At 39.7% G+C, this 16901-nt stretch overlaps 1 protein-coding gene across 1 annotated transcript in view; it reads right to left on the reverse strand.

Annotated features, from left to right (window-relative positions):
* The window catches only part of KLF12 (Kruppel like factor 12), a 446873-nt gene that overhangs the window by 240475 nt on the left and 189497 nt on the right, over positions 1–16901 (reverse strand). Inside the window, 1 exon segment of the mRNA XM_043580478.1 lies at positions 6723–6812. Within this exon segment, the coding sequence (XP_043436413.1) occupies positions 6723–6812 (90 nt within the window).

The raw sequence follows: 16901 nt of genomic DNA on the forward strand, positions 1-16901 counted from the left end.
TCTATTAATACATTTATTGGCCATTCTGACATTATTAAAATCAGTCCAACACTGCTTCTTTAGTGGAGGATAGCTTTTCCTTAAAATGGGTTTTGCAAGCACAGAGATTCTTTCCTGTTTTTTTTTTTTTTTTAAATGGTCTTCTTGCATTAGCAAGAAGACAGCTCCTGCATGTTTTTCTTTGAAGCCAGGTAACGACATGCAAAGATTTCACTACAGATCAAAAGATCTCAAGCAGTGGGTCATCAGAAAATATTAAATGATAAGCAAATTCATATGTCTAAGATAAGTCTACCAATTTACTAGCTATGCTGGCTCCTGTTCCCCAGTAGGGGAGGTAATAATGAGGCTCTGTTAAAGGGTAACGCAAGTGGCATTTTTATAATGTCTTTTCTTTCCTTCTGATAAAGTCATTAAAGTAACACTGTCTTACTAAGCTTTTACACACCGATATATATTAAACCTTTTATGTCAAATTAAACATAACGCTTTACTGAGGTAAAGAAAAGGCTTTGTTGTTGGGTTGTTGGGTTTTTTTTTTCCTTTTCTCTAAAGCTACTAAATGTTCATGTAACTGCCTGTCTTAAACATTCCCTAGCCCATGGGTACGTCTGGCTACAATACTTGCACCTGTCTCTATTTCTTTATTAAGCCTAAAGATTGAGGTCTTTTCCAAAATAGCACCTGTCTCAAAATTCTCAATATTCTACAGTCTGGCACTGGCTCTCACTTACAATAAATAGCATCTGAATCACTATTTATTGAGCCCTGACTAGCTCTAAGCTCCTTGTACTGGGATGATGAGGAATAATGAGAAACATCAAGCAAAAACTCAATATAGCTGACTTCATGGTACTAGTCAGTTCTTTGTGTTACAGAAATGCCTTCACCACCTCGTTATGAATGTCCTGCAGAATGGTTTGCAAAAGCTACTGCAAGCTAGGAAAAGGGCCATTATTCCCTTCTGTCCTGCCTCTAAAATTAGGGAGCTCAGAGGGATCTTTGGCCTGGCATTTTTTTGTTAGGAAGCCAGGGAGAATACAATTAAATCTGTCTGCTGCCATACCTGCACCCTTCCCCACTCCACACCCGTCGTAAAGAGGTGTTAGGCTTCGTCCCCCAGTGGAACACACAGGGTCTTTTTACGGCCCAGTCACTGACTCCCTTAGAGTACTTCAAACTGGCAAAACACCGAACGTCTTTCTCTCTCTCTTTGCTCCACTCTTGCCACTACTCTGCCTACATGCGCGCAGGTCAGAATTGCACCGGCCTCTACAAGGGAAGGAAAAGGGAGGGGAACCACAGGCTTTAGCACTGCTGTGGTTGGTGAGGGACTCAGGTCAGCTCCTTCCCCTCAGACTCAGAAAACAGTGAGGCTAACTGAGTGAGGCATGTTTCCCTCATGTCTCCCTCTGACACCTGTGCACCCATGTATTTTTATATTTGTATTTAGAGAGCTTCTTTTCCTTTTTAAACATTTACTTTCAAGAATGTCAAACATACACAAAATCAGGCAGAATGGTTACACGAGCCCCCTGTTGTGCGGCTTCAATAATGACTGAATCCTGGCCAGTCTTATCTTTCTCCCCATCCATTCTGCTCTCCCATTTCATTTGCAGCAAATCCCAGACAACCAATCATCTCACCAGTAAATATATCAATAAGTTATCTCTGAAGTATACAAACTCAGAATTCCTTTTTAAAAAAAATGTGGCCAAATATCACTGCCACACCAAAATTTGGTGTCTTTTTGTCTTAACAAACTAATGGATTTCTGGCGTCATTATTCCATTTTCTTTTTTACATGATAAAATCTAATCAGATCTTGAAATTTTTCTCCAGATATGCTTAAATAAAAATTCAAATAAAAAAATAAGGGTTCCAGTTTGAGATTTCCCTTAAATGTTCTTTTAAAATTATAAATTAACTCAGATGTTTAGTCCCTACTAAATACGATAGGAAAATTGGCAACTATTGAAATTTGAGGAAATGGTGCCCTTTTTATTCCTGCTTTTCTTCAAAGGGAGAACATTTATTCAACACCCACTACGTGCAGGCAGGCTCTCATGAGGCTGGGTGATTCACTTCACTTCCCAGAAGAGGAGAAACAGGTGGATGGAGACCAAACGGGACCCACACCACCGGCCCCTGGCTGACTGAGCATCTGAACTCCAGTCTGTCCGTCTTTAAAGTCTATGCATTTCTACTTCCACAAACGGGTGGCTTCCTATAATGGCAGTATACTGTAGTAGGATTGTTCAACTCATAATGGGAAATGCTTTCTCTCCCTCCTGGCCCGTTACCAGACTCAGACAACGTCAGATGGATCCTGGGCAGACTTCTAATACCCCCACTGTACAGATGAGGACATAGAGGCCTGGAGATCAGAAGTAACTTCCCAATGCCATTCGAGCCGGTAAGCTGCAAGGCCAGGAACAAAACCACATTTTATGTCTTTGAGGCAGTACCCTTTCTCTGCCACTGCCTTATCTCTGGGTGGAATCGTTCCAGTCCTCCTCTTCCTGCTTTAGTCCTTTGCTTAGTAACATGTTAGAACATCCAAAGGCTGACAGCATTCGGGAAGCTCTTGTAACAGCAGGACCCAAGCACCAAAGGTCACAGTCAAAGTCATTCCAACACTCCTTGCTGTGCCCCTGAAGTGTATCACAAGAGCACATGCCCTTCCCATGGACTGCTTAGCAGCGTGTGCTGTATTACCGACAAGCCTGGAGAACACGGAAGTCACATTTCAAGAGCCTGCAATAATAATCTACTCAGATGTCACAAAACTGAGGATGCAGGAGTCCTAGAATCCCAAACAGAAGGAAGGCACAGACAGTCGGTGTCAATATGCTCCTCTATCTATCCAAGTGCACATGGCGGCAAGGTGAAGACTATATCACCAGTGAGCATGTATGTTGCCAGTATTTCCAATTTTGTTGTTGTTGTTGTTGTTCACAACAACTGGATGAAGTAGGCAGAGCAGGTTTATAACAAGCTCTTGACTGGTCTCGTAGTTCTTCACCATGCCAGTTATAATGCCGAGATATGTAAAGCATGGATTTCCTGGGCACTTACCATGTGCCAGGGCCTACATGAAAAATACGCGAAATAGTTCTTGTCCTCTAAGAGCTCGCAATCTGAAGAGATCTGACCACATCTGCACACTATAAAACACACACACTTAAAAAGAATGAGGCAAGGCAGCCAGAACTTTTCAGAGAAGAGAGAAAGCAGAGCGGCTGACCTAGGCCCAGTCCATAGTCTGTCTTCCCACTGTGAAATGTGGTCATTGGGTCCTGAATTCCTTGGAGGGGTGGGGGGAGATGTATAGAGCAGCTGACAGTGGAAGACCTAAGGAACTATTTTTAGCCAGAAGGGGAGAAGGGCATACGTGCCTTCGTGGTGAATCGCTGAAACAGGATGTCATGTGAAGTAGCGTATCTTTGCGATGCCTCTTAGAGGCTGAATGGCAGACTCAACTTTTCTTCCCAAGAGATATACGTTAAATGTCATGTCTTAAAAAGCAGCCTCCAAAGTAGGTTTTCCAGAATGATTATGGGATCCGATCCTTGGCATCCAGCTCAGGCTTTCTCATTCATCGTTGTGATTCGGGGATTGTTTCCTCTAACTTTGTGTCCATTGTAACTAACAGCTCATCTTTTTTCAGAAGCCAATAATCACACGTGTGATTACTCTAATTTCAACAAGTTTTACATTTTCTTTTAAATTTTTTTCAATGTTTTTATTTTTTATTTTTGAGACAGAGAGAGACAGAGCATGAACAGGGGAGGGTCAGAGAGAGGGAGACACAGACTCGAAGCAGGCTCCAGGCTCCATGCTGTCAGCACAGAGCCCAGCACGGAGCCCGACATGGGGCTTGAACTCACGGACCGTGAGATCATGACCTGATCCGAAGTCAGACGCTCAACCGACTGAGCCACCCAGGAGCCCCAAGTTGTACATTTTCTTATAAAGAATCAAACTTCAACCAGCTTTTATCAGTAAATGAGAAAAGAATCCTGTAAGACTGAGGGGCGCCTGGGTGGCTCAGTCAGTTAAGCGTCCAACTTTGGCTCAGGTTATGATCTCACAGTTTGCGGGTTCGAGCCCTGCGTCTGGCTCTGTGCTGACAGCTCAGAGCCTGGAGCCTGCTTCTGACTCTGTGTCTCCCTCTTTCTCTCTCTGCCCCTCCCCCACTCATGCTCTGTCTCTCTCTGTCTCAAAAATAAATGAAACATTTTTAAAAGTTAAAAAAAATAAAGAATCCTGTAAGATTGAAATAAAGAAATCTTTAGACTACTAACATTCCTTATCTAAAAAGAGTTCTGATTCTGAAATTATACAGCATATTACCCATCCCATTATCCCCAATTAAAAACTCCAGTAAAATGACCAAGAGTGAAGTTCACTAAAATCTAGATTTAATTCTAACTTTAAAGAAGAACTGATGTACAGTATTGCAAATGACTAAATACAAATTATTGCTTCCCATAAATAATTAGGTCATAAGACATCCCCTTAAACACTGTGGGCTGCTTCTCTTGAAGCTTTACTGTGAAAGAGAATGAAATTATATCTGCCACGTATTTAAGAAATACATACAAAACTAAAGAAAAGACTAAAATCAGGGTTTTCTCTCCCTTCCTTCCATGTACATAATCTAAACTAGGGTTAAAATACTAACATCAGCTCCATTCACAAGAAGGAAAAATTGATTTTAATGAGTAGGCATTGAGTAAAACCTATGAACCTACCATTTTTCCTGTCTCTATTTAAGGGCAGGAAATACTTTCCATAAATGATGTGGCCTGAGGTTCTTATTCACACTGTAAAACCTCTGGAACTACTGGCTTTTGTTTTTTGTGCATCTCAATCTTTCGAACTTACCATAAAACTATAAATTGATAATAAAGGAGAGAGAAACATCCTGATGTCACCAAACATTCCCAGAACCAGTGACCACAATGCACCATCGTGGCTCTGACTAGCGGTCTCTGACTGCCTTCTGTACTTTTCTGCCTTCCTCCAACACACATGACTTGAGTACCTTTACTGCTATTCAAGTTGAAGAATATATTGTGGAATAAAAAGAAACAATGTGCAATATGCCACTTTTTCATTTTGTCATCGACAATGGAAAAAAGTTATCCTCTGTGAATGAGATGCTACGGTCTATGCAGTGTGTTAAATGAGGGGGTTTTGGAAATTTTATGAAACTGGCTCATGCACCTAGATTAAGAAAACAGAAATTCCAAAGAAATAAAACAAATCCTTCCTGTGTTAGGGTAAACAGCAAAGGTAAAAACTACTTGGCTGGGAGGACAGAGAGTTTAACTTGATGAATCAGGCTAGAAAATCCAGGTGAACGTAAGACTTCTTCCGAAGCTTTGTCTACAATGAACAAATGATGTTAACAGCTGCCACACAGTCTTTCTTTCACGATGCTCCACTGCCTAAGTTTTAGGATGAGCCCAGGTGAGTCATCATGTCATACACAGAACTGGGAAGGTGCGTTATTGGTTGACATACCCCACCAAGTTCATTGCGGAGCTACTACAACGAACACGGAACATAAAGGTGAAATGATATCCCCTCCCATGATGGGGGTCTGTTTCAGACACAGGCTTAGAGCGAGGAAGAGAAATATACATTGGGATGCCATACACCCTGCCCTATATTGCTCAGGAATGTGGAAGTTATTGGAGAAACCCTCTACATGCTACCAGCTGGATCCATGACCTCAGTTCCTCATTATCAAGTCCTTTAAACATTTAATAGTATCCTAACCCCTTGAATGGGGTCCTACATGCACACAGATTCTTATAAGTGAAATTTTATTCATATTTGAAATTTCTTCTGATGGCTCACTTACAAAATATTGCCAATGTTCTGCTTTTTTTGAGTAAGAGGTATACAAATAAGATCAAGCATCTAATTTATGTACTTTTTGCGGTCATCTGTACCGTCTCAGTGGTGGTAGGTTAGCAGCATAGGTAGGCAGTGCACCCAGGCACAGGAGCAATGCTTTCTCACTTCAATACAAAACATGGTCAGCCAATGCTGCAGTCATACTACCCTTATAATTTTAACTTGCGAAGCTACAAATGTTAATGATAAAATCACCCACATCCTTTTAACGATGTGTTCTTAAGTCTTCATATTTTCAGTAGCCATGAGTTAATTTGTCAATTTCACTATGTATCCTTAAGTAAGCCTTTTTTTTTGCTTTTATGCGCATGTCAAACTCACTGACCTGTATTTCCTCAACTATCCTCTAGCCCTCATGAAGTTTAAAAGGGTAAATACAAATGTCAAAAGGGAAATCAATCCAACAAACAGTAACATTCTCATACCTGTACTCTGTAATTTCCCCAGAAAGAAAGAAGCCATTTTGACATGGAGTTTATAGTCCCATCTTATTTTTTAATACTTCCCTCTTTGCTCTGAATTTTTTAATAGCTTTTCAAAACATTCACTAATTTAAATAAAACCATATGGTTGTTACAAGGTCACCGTGCTTTCCTGATTTTAGGAAGTTATCTTCTCCAGGTTAGGAATATTTGAGTCGCAAATGGATGAGAATCAGTCTCTGGTGATTTTTACTCAAGAGAGAAAAGCCAGGCAAGTGCAAATCAGAACCGTTCTGCAAACTTCGATATGCTCTGTAAATGACTGCCACTATCATAAAGAGAAGAGGGTGGGGCGTCATTGAAACTTACCCCTTGTTCAGATTCCAAAAGCTCTGTTTTGACTCTGACTGACGGCATCCCATCAAGCATTAACATTCTGTTCTCAAAGGTGTTGATATTCTGAGAATAAAAAAGAGAGAGAGAGGGAAAGTCCGTTATACAGCATTCAAAACAGGACATCTGGTAGAGTCTTCCTTCACTGTAGTACGTTTAGTACTGCTAACCTAATTTTTTAACAATGAAGTATAATTAAATGAGAATAGCAGTATAACCAATTATGCCCCCTTTCTGAACTATCATTTGAAATAATGACCAAGAAGTTGAATTAATCAGTCTGATTCGCTGACCTCTGGGTTGGAGGTCAGACTATAATAAACTGGAGTAAAGAAACCTTAACATTAATATATATAGGGCTGGAACAATTCATCACACTTTCGCAGTAGTGGAGGGACACAGAAGACAAGTTTCCTTCTTCCTGAGTTCTGGAGGTTATATTGTGCAGAAATCCACAAAGGAGAAAATAAATAAAAATAATGACGATGCTCTCATATTATTATCAAAGTCTACATAATTTAAAAACCAAGATAATATAATTCTGGACACTAAATTGTGATATGACAATTCAGATCAAATGAAAATTTCTATATATCCACCCCAAACTTCTATTTCAAGAACAACTAATATAAATTTTGGATTCAGAATGAATTTTTAAGCTGAAGTCGTGACCAAAAAATAAACTTGTTTTCTGTTTTGGTGTATGTTTGGCTGAATTTGCCACTTCTTTAAAGGAGAACCTATTTCTATTGTGACTCAATAGAATTTCAAACAATATTTACAAACAGATTAAATCAAGGTTATTTTCTACTAATTTTCACTGCTTTGGGGATTTTCTAAAGTCAATAATCTATGAAGGGAGTCAGAAAGACACTTACCAGTGCTTGCTTCAGGCCAAATCATGTTTTAAAACATGTTTAGAATGTCAATTTTACCTTCATATCCTGTCCAAACTAAGAAACAAAAATAACTAGACTTGAGTTTTTAGAATGGTTTCTTTACTCAGTCACAGAACATAAGCACATGATACTAACGTGGTCTCATGAAAAGAAAAAGAGATCTGTTTCCAAATATTTTGCCTACATGATGACAAAGGTTAATAGCATTTCTAAACCTGCAGGTTTTTGCCCTTCACAGAGCTGCTTTTCTATCAAATAGACAGTTAAATAAAAACAACTCCCACTTCGACAAATCATAAATGTTTTTATTACCAAATAATACCGACAGAGTGCAGTATAGTAAAGCTCTAATTATCTCTATTTCTTGCCACTCCTTTTTGTTTAAGAAAAAGAAGAAATAAAATTTATAGGGCCTCTTATCACAAATATTTGCTCTGAGACATCAACAGGAAGAAAAAGCAAATTTACTCTTGAGCTAACTAATGAGCATTTAAAAATTCCATGCTACCTAGCCTATCAGGTAATAAAAAGAAGAAAAATTACTGTCAGGTTCTTTTCTTAGAAATGTGCAGTATTATTAAAACTGGCAGGATACATTTTTTTAAATTTGTGCTTTTGACTCGTCCATATTTTGTAGGCATTTTGCATCCTAATAGCTCAGAGCAGAAAGAACTGTGGTATCCCTGGCAAGCTCAGTTAATTTGTTCCAAGCTTGAAATCCTTTCATGGAGGCTGGTGAGTTGTTTACACATCAGGCATGGATCTCAAATCCTAATGTGCCACTTGCCTCCGTGATTGGAAGCAGCCAGCTTGGCTTGCAACCACCCAGTTTCAAGAAAGCCTTCCCCGCAGCCGGCCAGCCCTCAACACCCCTGCCCTTCACAGCGGACAGACACCTACCCTAACAAAGCATCCCCTAGGCTGTTTGCTTGGTAGACAATGAAGAATGAGTTGATATTGCTTCCTACCCCAGAGGAGGTCTTGCCCAGACGAAAAGGGAAGAAGATGCCTTGCAAAGGCAGGGAAAAGACAAAGAGCAATTCTGGAAAGACAGGTTTAATGAACTGTTGGAATCTGATTAGAGGCTAATGTCCCTTTTAGTGCTTTGTACCAATTTACAGCTGATATACTTTCACCACGCTCCTCACGGGCTGTGATAAACTCATTAGTTTAAAAAATGCAAGCTAACCAGAGTCTTTGAAGTTAAAAACTGATAAATCATGAAAACCTGATTGGGCCCATGTTCCATTTAGCACATTTAAATATCACTGTATTTTCATGATTTTTTAATTGTTATTCTTGAATAATTCTACATGTGTTAAAGGCAGGATGTACATTTGAGTTTCATACAAAAGTGGAAAAATAAAACCTACTGAAAGTTTTTCAAGGAATTAAGCTTTCTCTGGAAATAATTCCCTTTCCGTGATTTTCCAGGATCATCCACTGCCACAGTCATAATAAACACCATAAATAACAATGTTCACAACTAAAAAACCAATCATTAACTACTAAACTCAACTAGTGCAGATTCAATCTGTATATATGCCTGAAAGCAATACTGTAAATATTTATAAAGCACATTAATCTCTACATTCATGATTCTAACCCTATTTAATATAAACATAGACATTGAGCATCATACCATATTCCAGACCAGCCCAGAAAGGGTAGGGTTTTTATAAGGCACATGGTAATTGTATAGAGGATATAGTACCTGAAACAAAATAATAGATTTCTCTCTCTAAGCTAAAATCAGATACATACCATCTCAGTTGACTGTAGACTTTGAATATGTAATAAACTCTAATAATTTGAAATTGCTGTCAAACATATCTCGCCATGATCTTAATCAAAACACATTTGCTGTGGAATCAATAGCTCAATTGATTCCCAAGAGGTAAATAAAATTACACAGTCATCAATTTTAGTAACATGGTACTCTTTCTATATTTATGTTGTAATAAGCATTTTAATATTATAAACCCTATATAATTTATATACGTGTGTATATATGCATATTATCAGGTACACACGTATGCGTATACACTTAAATTACTTGTTTTGCATGAGTACATTTTATTAATTAAAGCAAAAGTTACCATCAGATTTATTAGCTGGCTGTTGACCAATTACATGTGCACTGAATGAGAACTGTGTCTGGACCTTCCTGTTTGCCAGGTAAGATATGCAACACAGAAGTCCAGCTGACAGCAGCTCTCCTAATTCAACCAGTACAAGCACAAACTTCAGTGATCCTAACATCGCAAAATATTTTGAATGGAATGTGCAGGAATTGGGACCGATACTCAATGATCATCTCATAAAAACACAGAATGGGTAGGGGCGCCTGGGTGGCTTGGTCGGTTAAGCATCCGACATCGGCTCAGGTCATGATCTCACCGCCCGTGAGTTCGAGCCCCGCGTCGGGCTCTGTGCTGATGGCTCAGAGCCTGGAGCCTGTTTCCGATTCTGTGTCTCCCTCTCTCTCTGCCCCTCCCCTGTTCATGCTCTGTCTCTCTCTGTCTCAAAAATAAATAAATGTTAAAAAAAATTAAAACAAACAAACAAACAAACAGAATGGGGAAGTAACTTTCCCAGGGCAACTACTACAATCTATCTGCCCTCGTCCTCCTAAAATGCAAGTCTTTTCTTCTCCCTCCTCTTGACTGTGGGCCATCTGGTTCTTTGGAGAAAACGCAATTATTTTATCACAACCCCAAACTTGTGCTGAAACACTAGAGAATCAGTGAATTCCTCTTGCTTTTTATAGGTGACGATCAACAAACCTAAGAAATTAGAATTACACTCAGCCAACAGTTTCAGATATCTAACGCTATGCAACAAAACACATCATAGCATACAAAAACAGTCATTTTATTATTATCTTGGTACCAAACATAACAATAAAACGTAATATTTGCATATTTATTAAGGATGAGGCCTTGTACTAAGAGATACTCATTTAGTCCTTACAGCAACCCCAGAGGTCAAGGCTGTATTATCTGAAGATGAGGCATCTGAGACACAAGGAGGTTAAACTGTCCAAGGTCTCAAGATTATTAAGCATTATACCTCTGTTCCAAACCAATTCTTCTGCCCTCCCCCATACTTACTCCTTGCCCCCTCCTCCCCCTCCCCCGCCAACTCTCCCTCAGGAGCTCAGGGACCTCAGTGCACAGCTCCTCTCAGAATTGAGTTGATTTAGTAGGTGAACTGAATGTACACCTTCTGGTCACTGATGAGAATCAACATTTGGGGAAATACCAGTAACAGGTTAAATAAAACCATGGTTTCAAAGCTATCTCCTTTTTCTTCTTTCTTTAAACTTTCAACACATTTTCTTGACTTTATGAGATTATACATCCTATCCTAGAAATATCTCATAATTAATTTAGCAAGTCAATCCCATCCTGATTTCAACATCCAGAAAAATCTATGGTAATCTCATCTGCTACCCAGTATTTTGAAAATATTCATATACCCTTGGTGGCTCATTCGATATTTTCGCAAGAGCTTCATGTACTTGCATGATACAGGAACTTCATCTCCTATACTGGACAGATACTCAAGAGAGAGATAGCTGGGCATTTAATTTATAATCACTTAGGTTAAGTGTAAAAGTATACTTTTCTAAGCTCACATATCCTCACAATGACGAATCAATTTGGTACAGGCATATGCATAATCAAAGTACCTCAAATGGTACAAAATAAACATCAGTTCAAACCTACTTTGCCATTCTGTCCCAGCCTTTCCTCTTCCACTGCTTTGTAGCATGGGACAGAGGACACCACATTGATGACCATACTGGCAGAACTAAGAGCTAAACTAGAGACCCAGTGGAATCTCAGCTGAAATCCCCTTCAGTGATTTCAATGATCCATACACACATTACTCCAAAATATCTGTCTTTACTCTTATAAACAAAACCCTTCCATAAATACCTCACATTATGTCTCTCATAAGGACTGGTAAAACAGTATTTGCCATGCAGCAACTTATATTTTCCTGATAGTAAAGATCACGCTGTTTCCTTTGTTGGCAAAGTGTTAAATTACCACGACGATGCAGTTCACACTGATATTTTAAAAATGTCAACTGAGATTCCAAACAACACTCCACCCCAGCATTAATACAAAGTGTAGTACAATGTTATTTTTGTCATTCGTATTCTGAAGAACTGCACACACTTGGGGGTTGTGAGTTAGCCAAATCTCTCCATAAACATGCAGTGAGGGTCTCTGCTATGCCAAAGTCACTTCATTCCATCCACACCACATCTGTGAATCATGAGGCACTGTGGCAAATAACAGGGGCAAGCCAAAGACGGAAGCACAGAAACCAGGTAAAAATCCAGGACAATATCATGGCAAGAGAAGTGCCAACCCACCAGCAACTCCCCAGGAGCCGGGGGCGGGGGGGGGGGACGACAAAACTTCAGTGTAGCCACACAGGTGTTAACATTGCAGGGAGAGATCTAAAGTGCAGGAGCAGGTATTTGGCTATCAGGATGAGCGCACAAGTAGTCTTGATGTCATGTAAAGATAAAAGAATTACTCAGCTATAAAAAGGAAGGAAATCTTGCCACTTGCAACAACACAGATAAACCTTGAGGATGTTATGCCAAATGAAGTAAGTCAGAGAAAGGCAAATATCAAACGATCTTGCTTATGCATAGAATCTTAAAAAAAAAAAAAAAACGAGCTCATAGATACAAAGAACAGACTGGTGGCTGCCAGAGGCAGAGTATGTATGTGTGTGTAGTGGGGGAAGGTGGTCGAAAGGTGCAAACTTCCAGTTATGAAACAAGTAAGTCATAGAGATGTAATACACAGCAGAGTGACTATATTTAATAAACATTGCATATTTGAAGACTGCTATGAGAATGGATGCTAAAAGTTCTCATCACAAGAAAAACAAATTTTTGCTATGTAAGATGACCGATGCTAACTAGACCTACTGTGTGATCTTTTCACAATATATACAAACATCAAATCACTTAATGGAACTAATAGAACTAATAGAATTGGAACTAATAGAATGTTGTTTGTCAATGATATCTCAATAAATAAACAAACAAACAAACAAACAAACAAACCTGAGGGAGAAGTGAGTTCAGTTCTGGAAAAGGAAGCCAGAAACAAGAGTCTCTCCAGGGCTAGCAGAAACTAATTCTGAGGTCAGAGCTAGGGAACAGAGCGAACAGGAATCAGAAAGCATGTGCCCAGCCCAAGCCCGCTTCCCTAGGCATATGTATAGACACAGAAAGCAGGTACCATGAGCCCAGGCAGAATGGCCACTGCAGTAGACAAGCCCCACACATGGGAAAAACAGTTGCAACACAACTACAGTATGATCACAGGGAACATAATTTTAAAAATAAAAACACGAACAACTATAATAACAACAGCTGCCATGCACTGAGCATTTATGTACTGGGTGCTGTTTCATGTGCTTTATACACGGTTCAACCATACATTTCCGGATTCACTCAAAAAACACTTAGTGAGTACAAGGCATGGTTTAGGCATTTAGGGTCTATCAGTGAACACAAGAGAGAAAGTTTTACAGGGTCACATTCTAGTCATTTATCCCTCTAACAGCCTTTTTTATTTTTTAAACCATGTCCATTTTAGACAAGAAAATACAGGTTCAGAGAGATGAGGGAATCCGCCCGAGATGGTAGGTGGTCTAACGCTGGGGCTAAGTCTACCTCCCACTGCTACCAGGGATAGAGAGCATCAACTGCTGAGTAGTCAGACATTGGCTGCAAAGCTGCATGAGCCCAGAGCCACCAAAGCCACTCTGGCTAGTGCGCTTCAGGCTCCTGATCTAACAAAAGGCTGGAATCAGGGCTGGAGCATCAAGGCAGAGTCAGGCTGATTAGGGGTACACTGAAGGCAGAGTATTGAGACCAGTCCAAAGCCCTTACCCTGTCCTACAGGAGGTCCCTCTGATTATTTGTCCAATGTACTTCAAACCCACTACCCAATCCCATTTGGTACTATTCCCCTCAACTACATTTTAACCATGTCAAATGTTGGGTTCTCTATTGTCAGCATGTAGCCCACTTTGGGCCTTCTATCCCACACTCTCTCTGCCCCTCCCCCCACTCACATGTACAAGCACACTCTCTCTCAAAAATAATCATTAAAAAAAAATGCTCTCGGGGCGCCTGGGTGGCGCAGTTGGTTAAGCGTCCGACTTCAGCCAGGTCAGATCTCACGGTCCGTGAGTTCGAGCCCCGCATCGGGCTCTGGGCTGATGGCTCAGAGCCTGGAGCCTGTTTCCAATTCTGTGTCTCCCTCTCTCTCTGCCCCTCCCCCGTTCATGCTCTGTCTCTCTCTGTCCCAAAAATAAATAAACGTTGAAAAAAAAAAAATGCTCTCTCATCTGGGCCTGTGTCTTCTATTCCATCTTTATATCCATCATCACCTGACAAATTCTTTTTTTAATTTTTATTTTTAAATTCTTTTTTCAACGTTTATTTATTTTTGGGGGGACAGAGAGAGACAGAGCATGAACGGGGGAGGGGCAGAGAGAGAGGGAGACACAGAATCGGAAACAGGCTCCATGCTCTGAGCCATCAGCCCAGAGACTGACGCGGGGCTCGAACTCACAGACCGCGAGATCGTGACCTGGCTGAAGTCGGACGCTTAACCGACTGCGCCACCCAGGCGCCCCTCACCTGACAAATTCTTGATTTGCTATTACACTAGAATGTAAGTTCCAGAAAGGGCATGACTTTATCTTTTTGTTCACTAACAGTATCCCTACCCCCAGACTTATAACTGTGTCTAAGAGATAGTATGTGCTCAGTAAATATTTGTTGGGCTAATGAAAACAATAACTATAGGCAGACATAAGGTCAATTCATTCCCCTGGGTCTAACTGCCTAGGTGATCATTGATTCCTGACAGATGAGAAGAAAAGGATAAGCACAATGTTAGGGCTATAAAATGCCCCACATGTAGGAAGAATGGTAAAACATTTGGTGTGGTTGGAACATACTGCTTATCGGAAGAGAAACTCGAGAGGAGATCAGATAGGTAAATTCGGGTCAGGTGGTAAGGGGTCTTATACGTTATGGCATCTTCATTTATTCGTTACAACGTGTTTCGTTAATGCCACCATATGCTAGCTACTAGGGGCCTAAGTGAACAAGACAGAAAAGCTCCCGAAGAAATGTGTTTGGGCAATATGTGACTGGGAGTTGTGAAGGCTTATTACGCAAAACACGGTATGTTTAAGCTTTGTGTTTAGAAAGACAGCACTAGAATTCATTTGGAAGATGCCCTTTAAACATATAGGACTTGATGCAGAAAGAAGAGCCAGTTCACAGGCTACCCCAGCAGCCCAGGGGAGAGGTGGTCAGGGTTTGACTGATGGCCATGGCAATGGGAAGAGAGAGGAGGAGAAATGTTTGAGAAATAGTTCATTGGTAGAATGAACCACCTTTGACGACTGACGAGGAGGAGAGAGTGTGGTGATAAAATAGAGCGAGAGGGAGTGGCGCTGATTTTTGTAGACTGTTCACGCAGGTGAAGGCAGGAAATTCAATAGGAAAAGCCAACCACATCATATATTCCTCCAATATCCCTTAAAGGACCTACTGTACTCTGGGAAACACAAATATTTGGGTATATCATTTAATTTCAACATTTTTGCATACTCAAGATCCGTTACACACAGAGGAAGATTTCTCTTAAACAGATTATGTTCAGATCTTGTAAGAGATACAGAAAGTCAGATTTATCCAAACTTAGAAACACAGGTTTGGTTGAAATAAAGCAAACATATATCATTTTATTAGCTATATATTCAAGACAAGAACTAACTCTGCTTTTACTAACACTGTCTCCAGGATTTGTAAAGTTTTACAGACTTCTGTGATTACTGAAACTTAAAAAAACAAAAACAAAAAACAAAACCAGATATTTGCCAAAGAAAGTTTAAAAGGACCGTACATTAATATATTCATCAGCCATTACCCTTTATGAAAATCACATGGATAATAATGAAAACACATCCAGAACACTGACTGGATTATGTAATGAAATAACAACACTGGTCTTCTGTGTCTAGAGAAAAGTAAGATTACTATCGAGTATTGAGTCATTTATTTTCTGCAGGAAACAAGGGAAATGACTATTGACCTATACTTCCACCTTTCCTGGTCTACGATGATGTCAAAAGGCTCCTTATCAAATTCAAATGGATTATCTTATTAAAACATGGGCTTGTTGAGTGTTTGTCTCCAGCACAGCCTGAAGAAACAGTACTGAAGTTAGGAATAAGTAAAAGAATTTTAGGGAGAACTAAAAATCCAAGTTAATTTTTTTTTTTATTATGACTATTCTAATGAAAACAAAAAGAGAAAGCTTGACCTTAGCGGTCTCCTCCATGGCCAGAAAGATGTGTAAACTGCAAACAAGTAAACTAGCTTTTGTCTTTTTCTCAAAGAATCTACTATTCACTCCTTTATTTTATACTGTAAACATTAAGATTTTGTACCAAATACAATATTACTTGAAAACTCTAGGCACAATATTGGTTCTTAGCACATTTCAAAAAAGTAACGGTAGAAAACAATGAATTTTACAGGTTATTTCATCCAAGAAAGATTGTCAAAGCATGTAAAAGCACTATGTAGTGTTAGCCATGTTGTCAAAAAATGCAGCAAAAGTAATTGCTATTAAAAGATTGTATCAACAATGAAGCTGCAATAGTTTGCATTGTCTGGCCAGTCATGTCACATATATCACAAAGTGGCCATGCATTTCCTCCATTTTCCGCACCCCCGCCCCAATACTCTGGATCCTGGGAATGCAGTGAAGACATTACTGGCTGACTGCCAAATGCATAGGCTCAACTCAAAACGTAATCTGTCAGTTTCCAAGTATATTCACCTCTAACTGTGATTCTTCCACATTTCCCAAATGATGTCTTCATGTGTAATAATTAAAATTGATGTATAATCCAAATCCTGTCCTAAGTCAACATTGTTATTGGCAATACTATTACACACCTACTTTCATTTTATCCCAATACCATCTCCAAGAATTCACACTACCTGATCGTTTACCTTTTAAAAAGCACTCTCTCTTCCTTTCTACGCTTTTTTTCTGGATGCTTTCATAATTGCACACAAGTGTGAATAAGAACAGAATATTGCCTAGAACACGGGCTCAATGAATACGCTTCCTGGGTTAGACTCAACACACTTGTTTGGTGTTTAACCTTCTTATGGTTTCAG

The sequence above is a fragment of the Prionailurus bengalensis genome, chromosome A1 (assembly GCF_016509475.1).
Source record: "Prionailurus bengalensis isolate Pbe53 chromosome A1, Fcat_Pben_1.1_paternal_pri, whole genome shotgun sequence".
In the NCBI taxonomy this organism is placed as follows: Eukaryota; Metazoa; Chordata; class Mammalia; order Carnivora; family Felidae; genus Prionailurus; species Prionailurus bengalensis.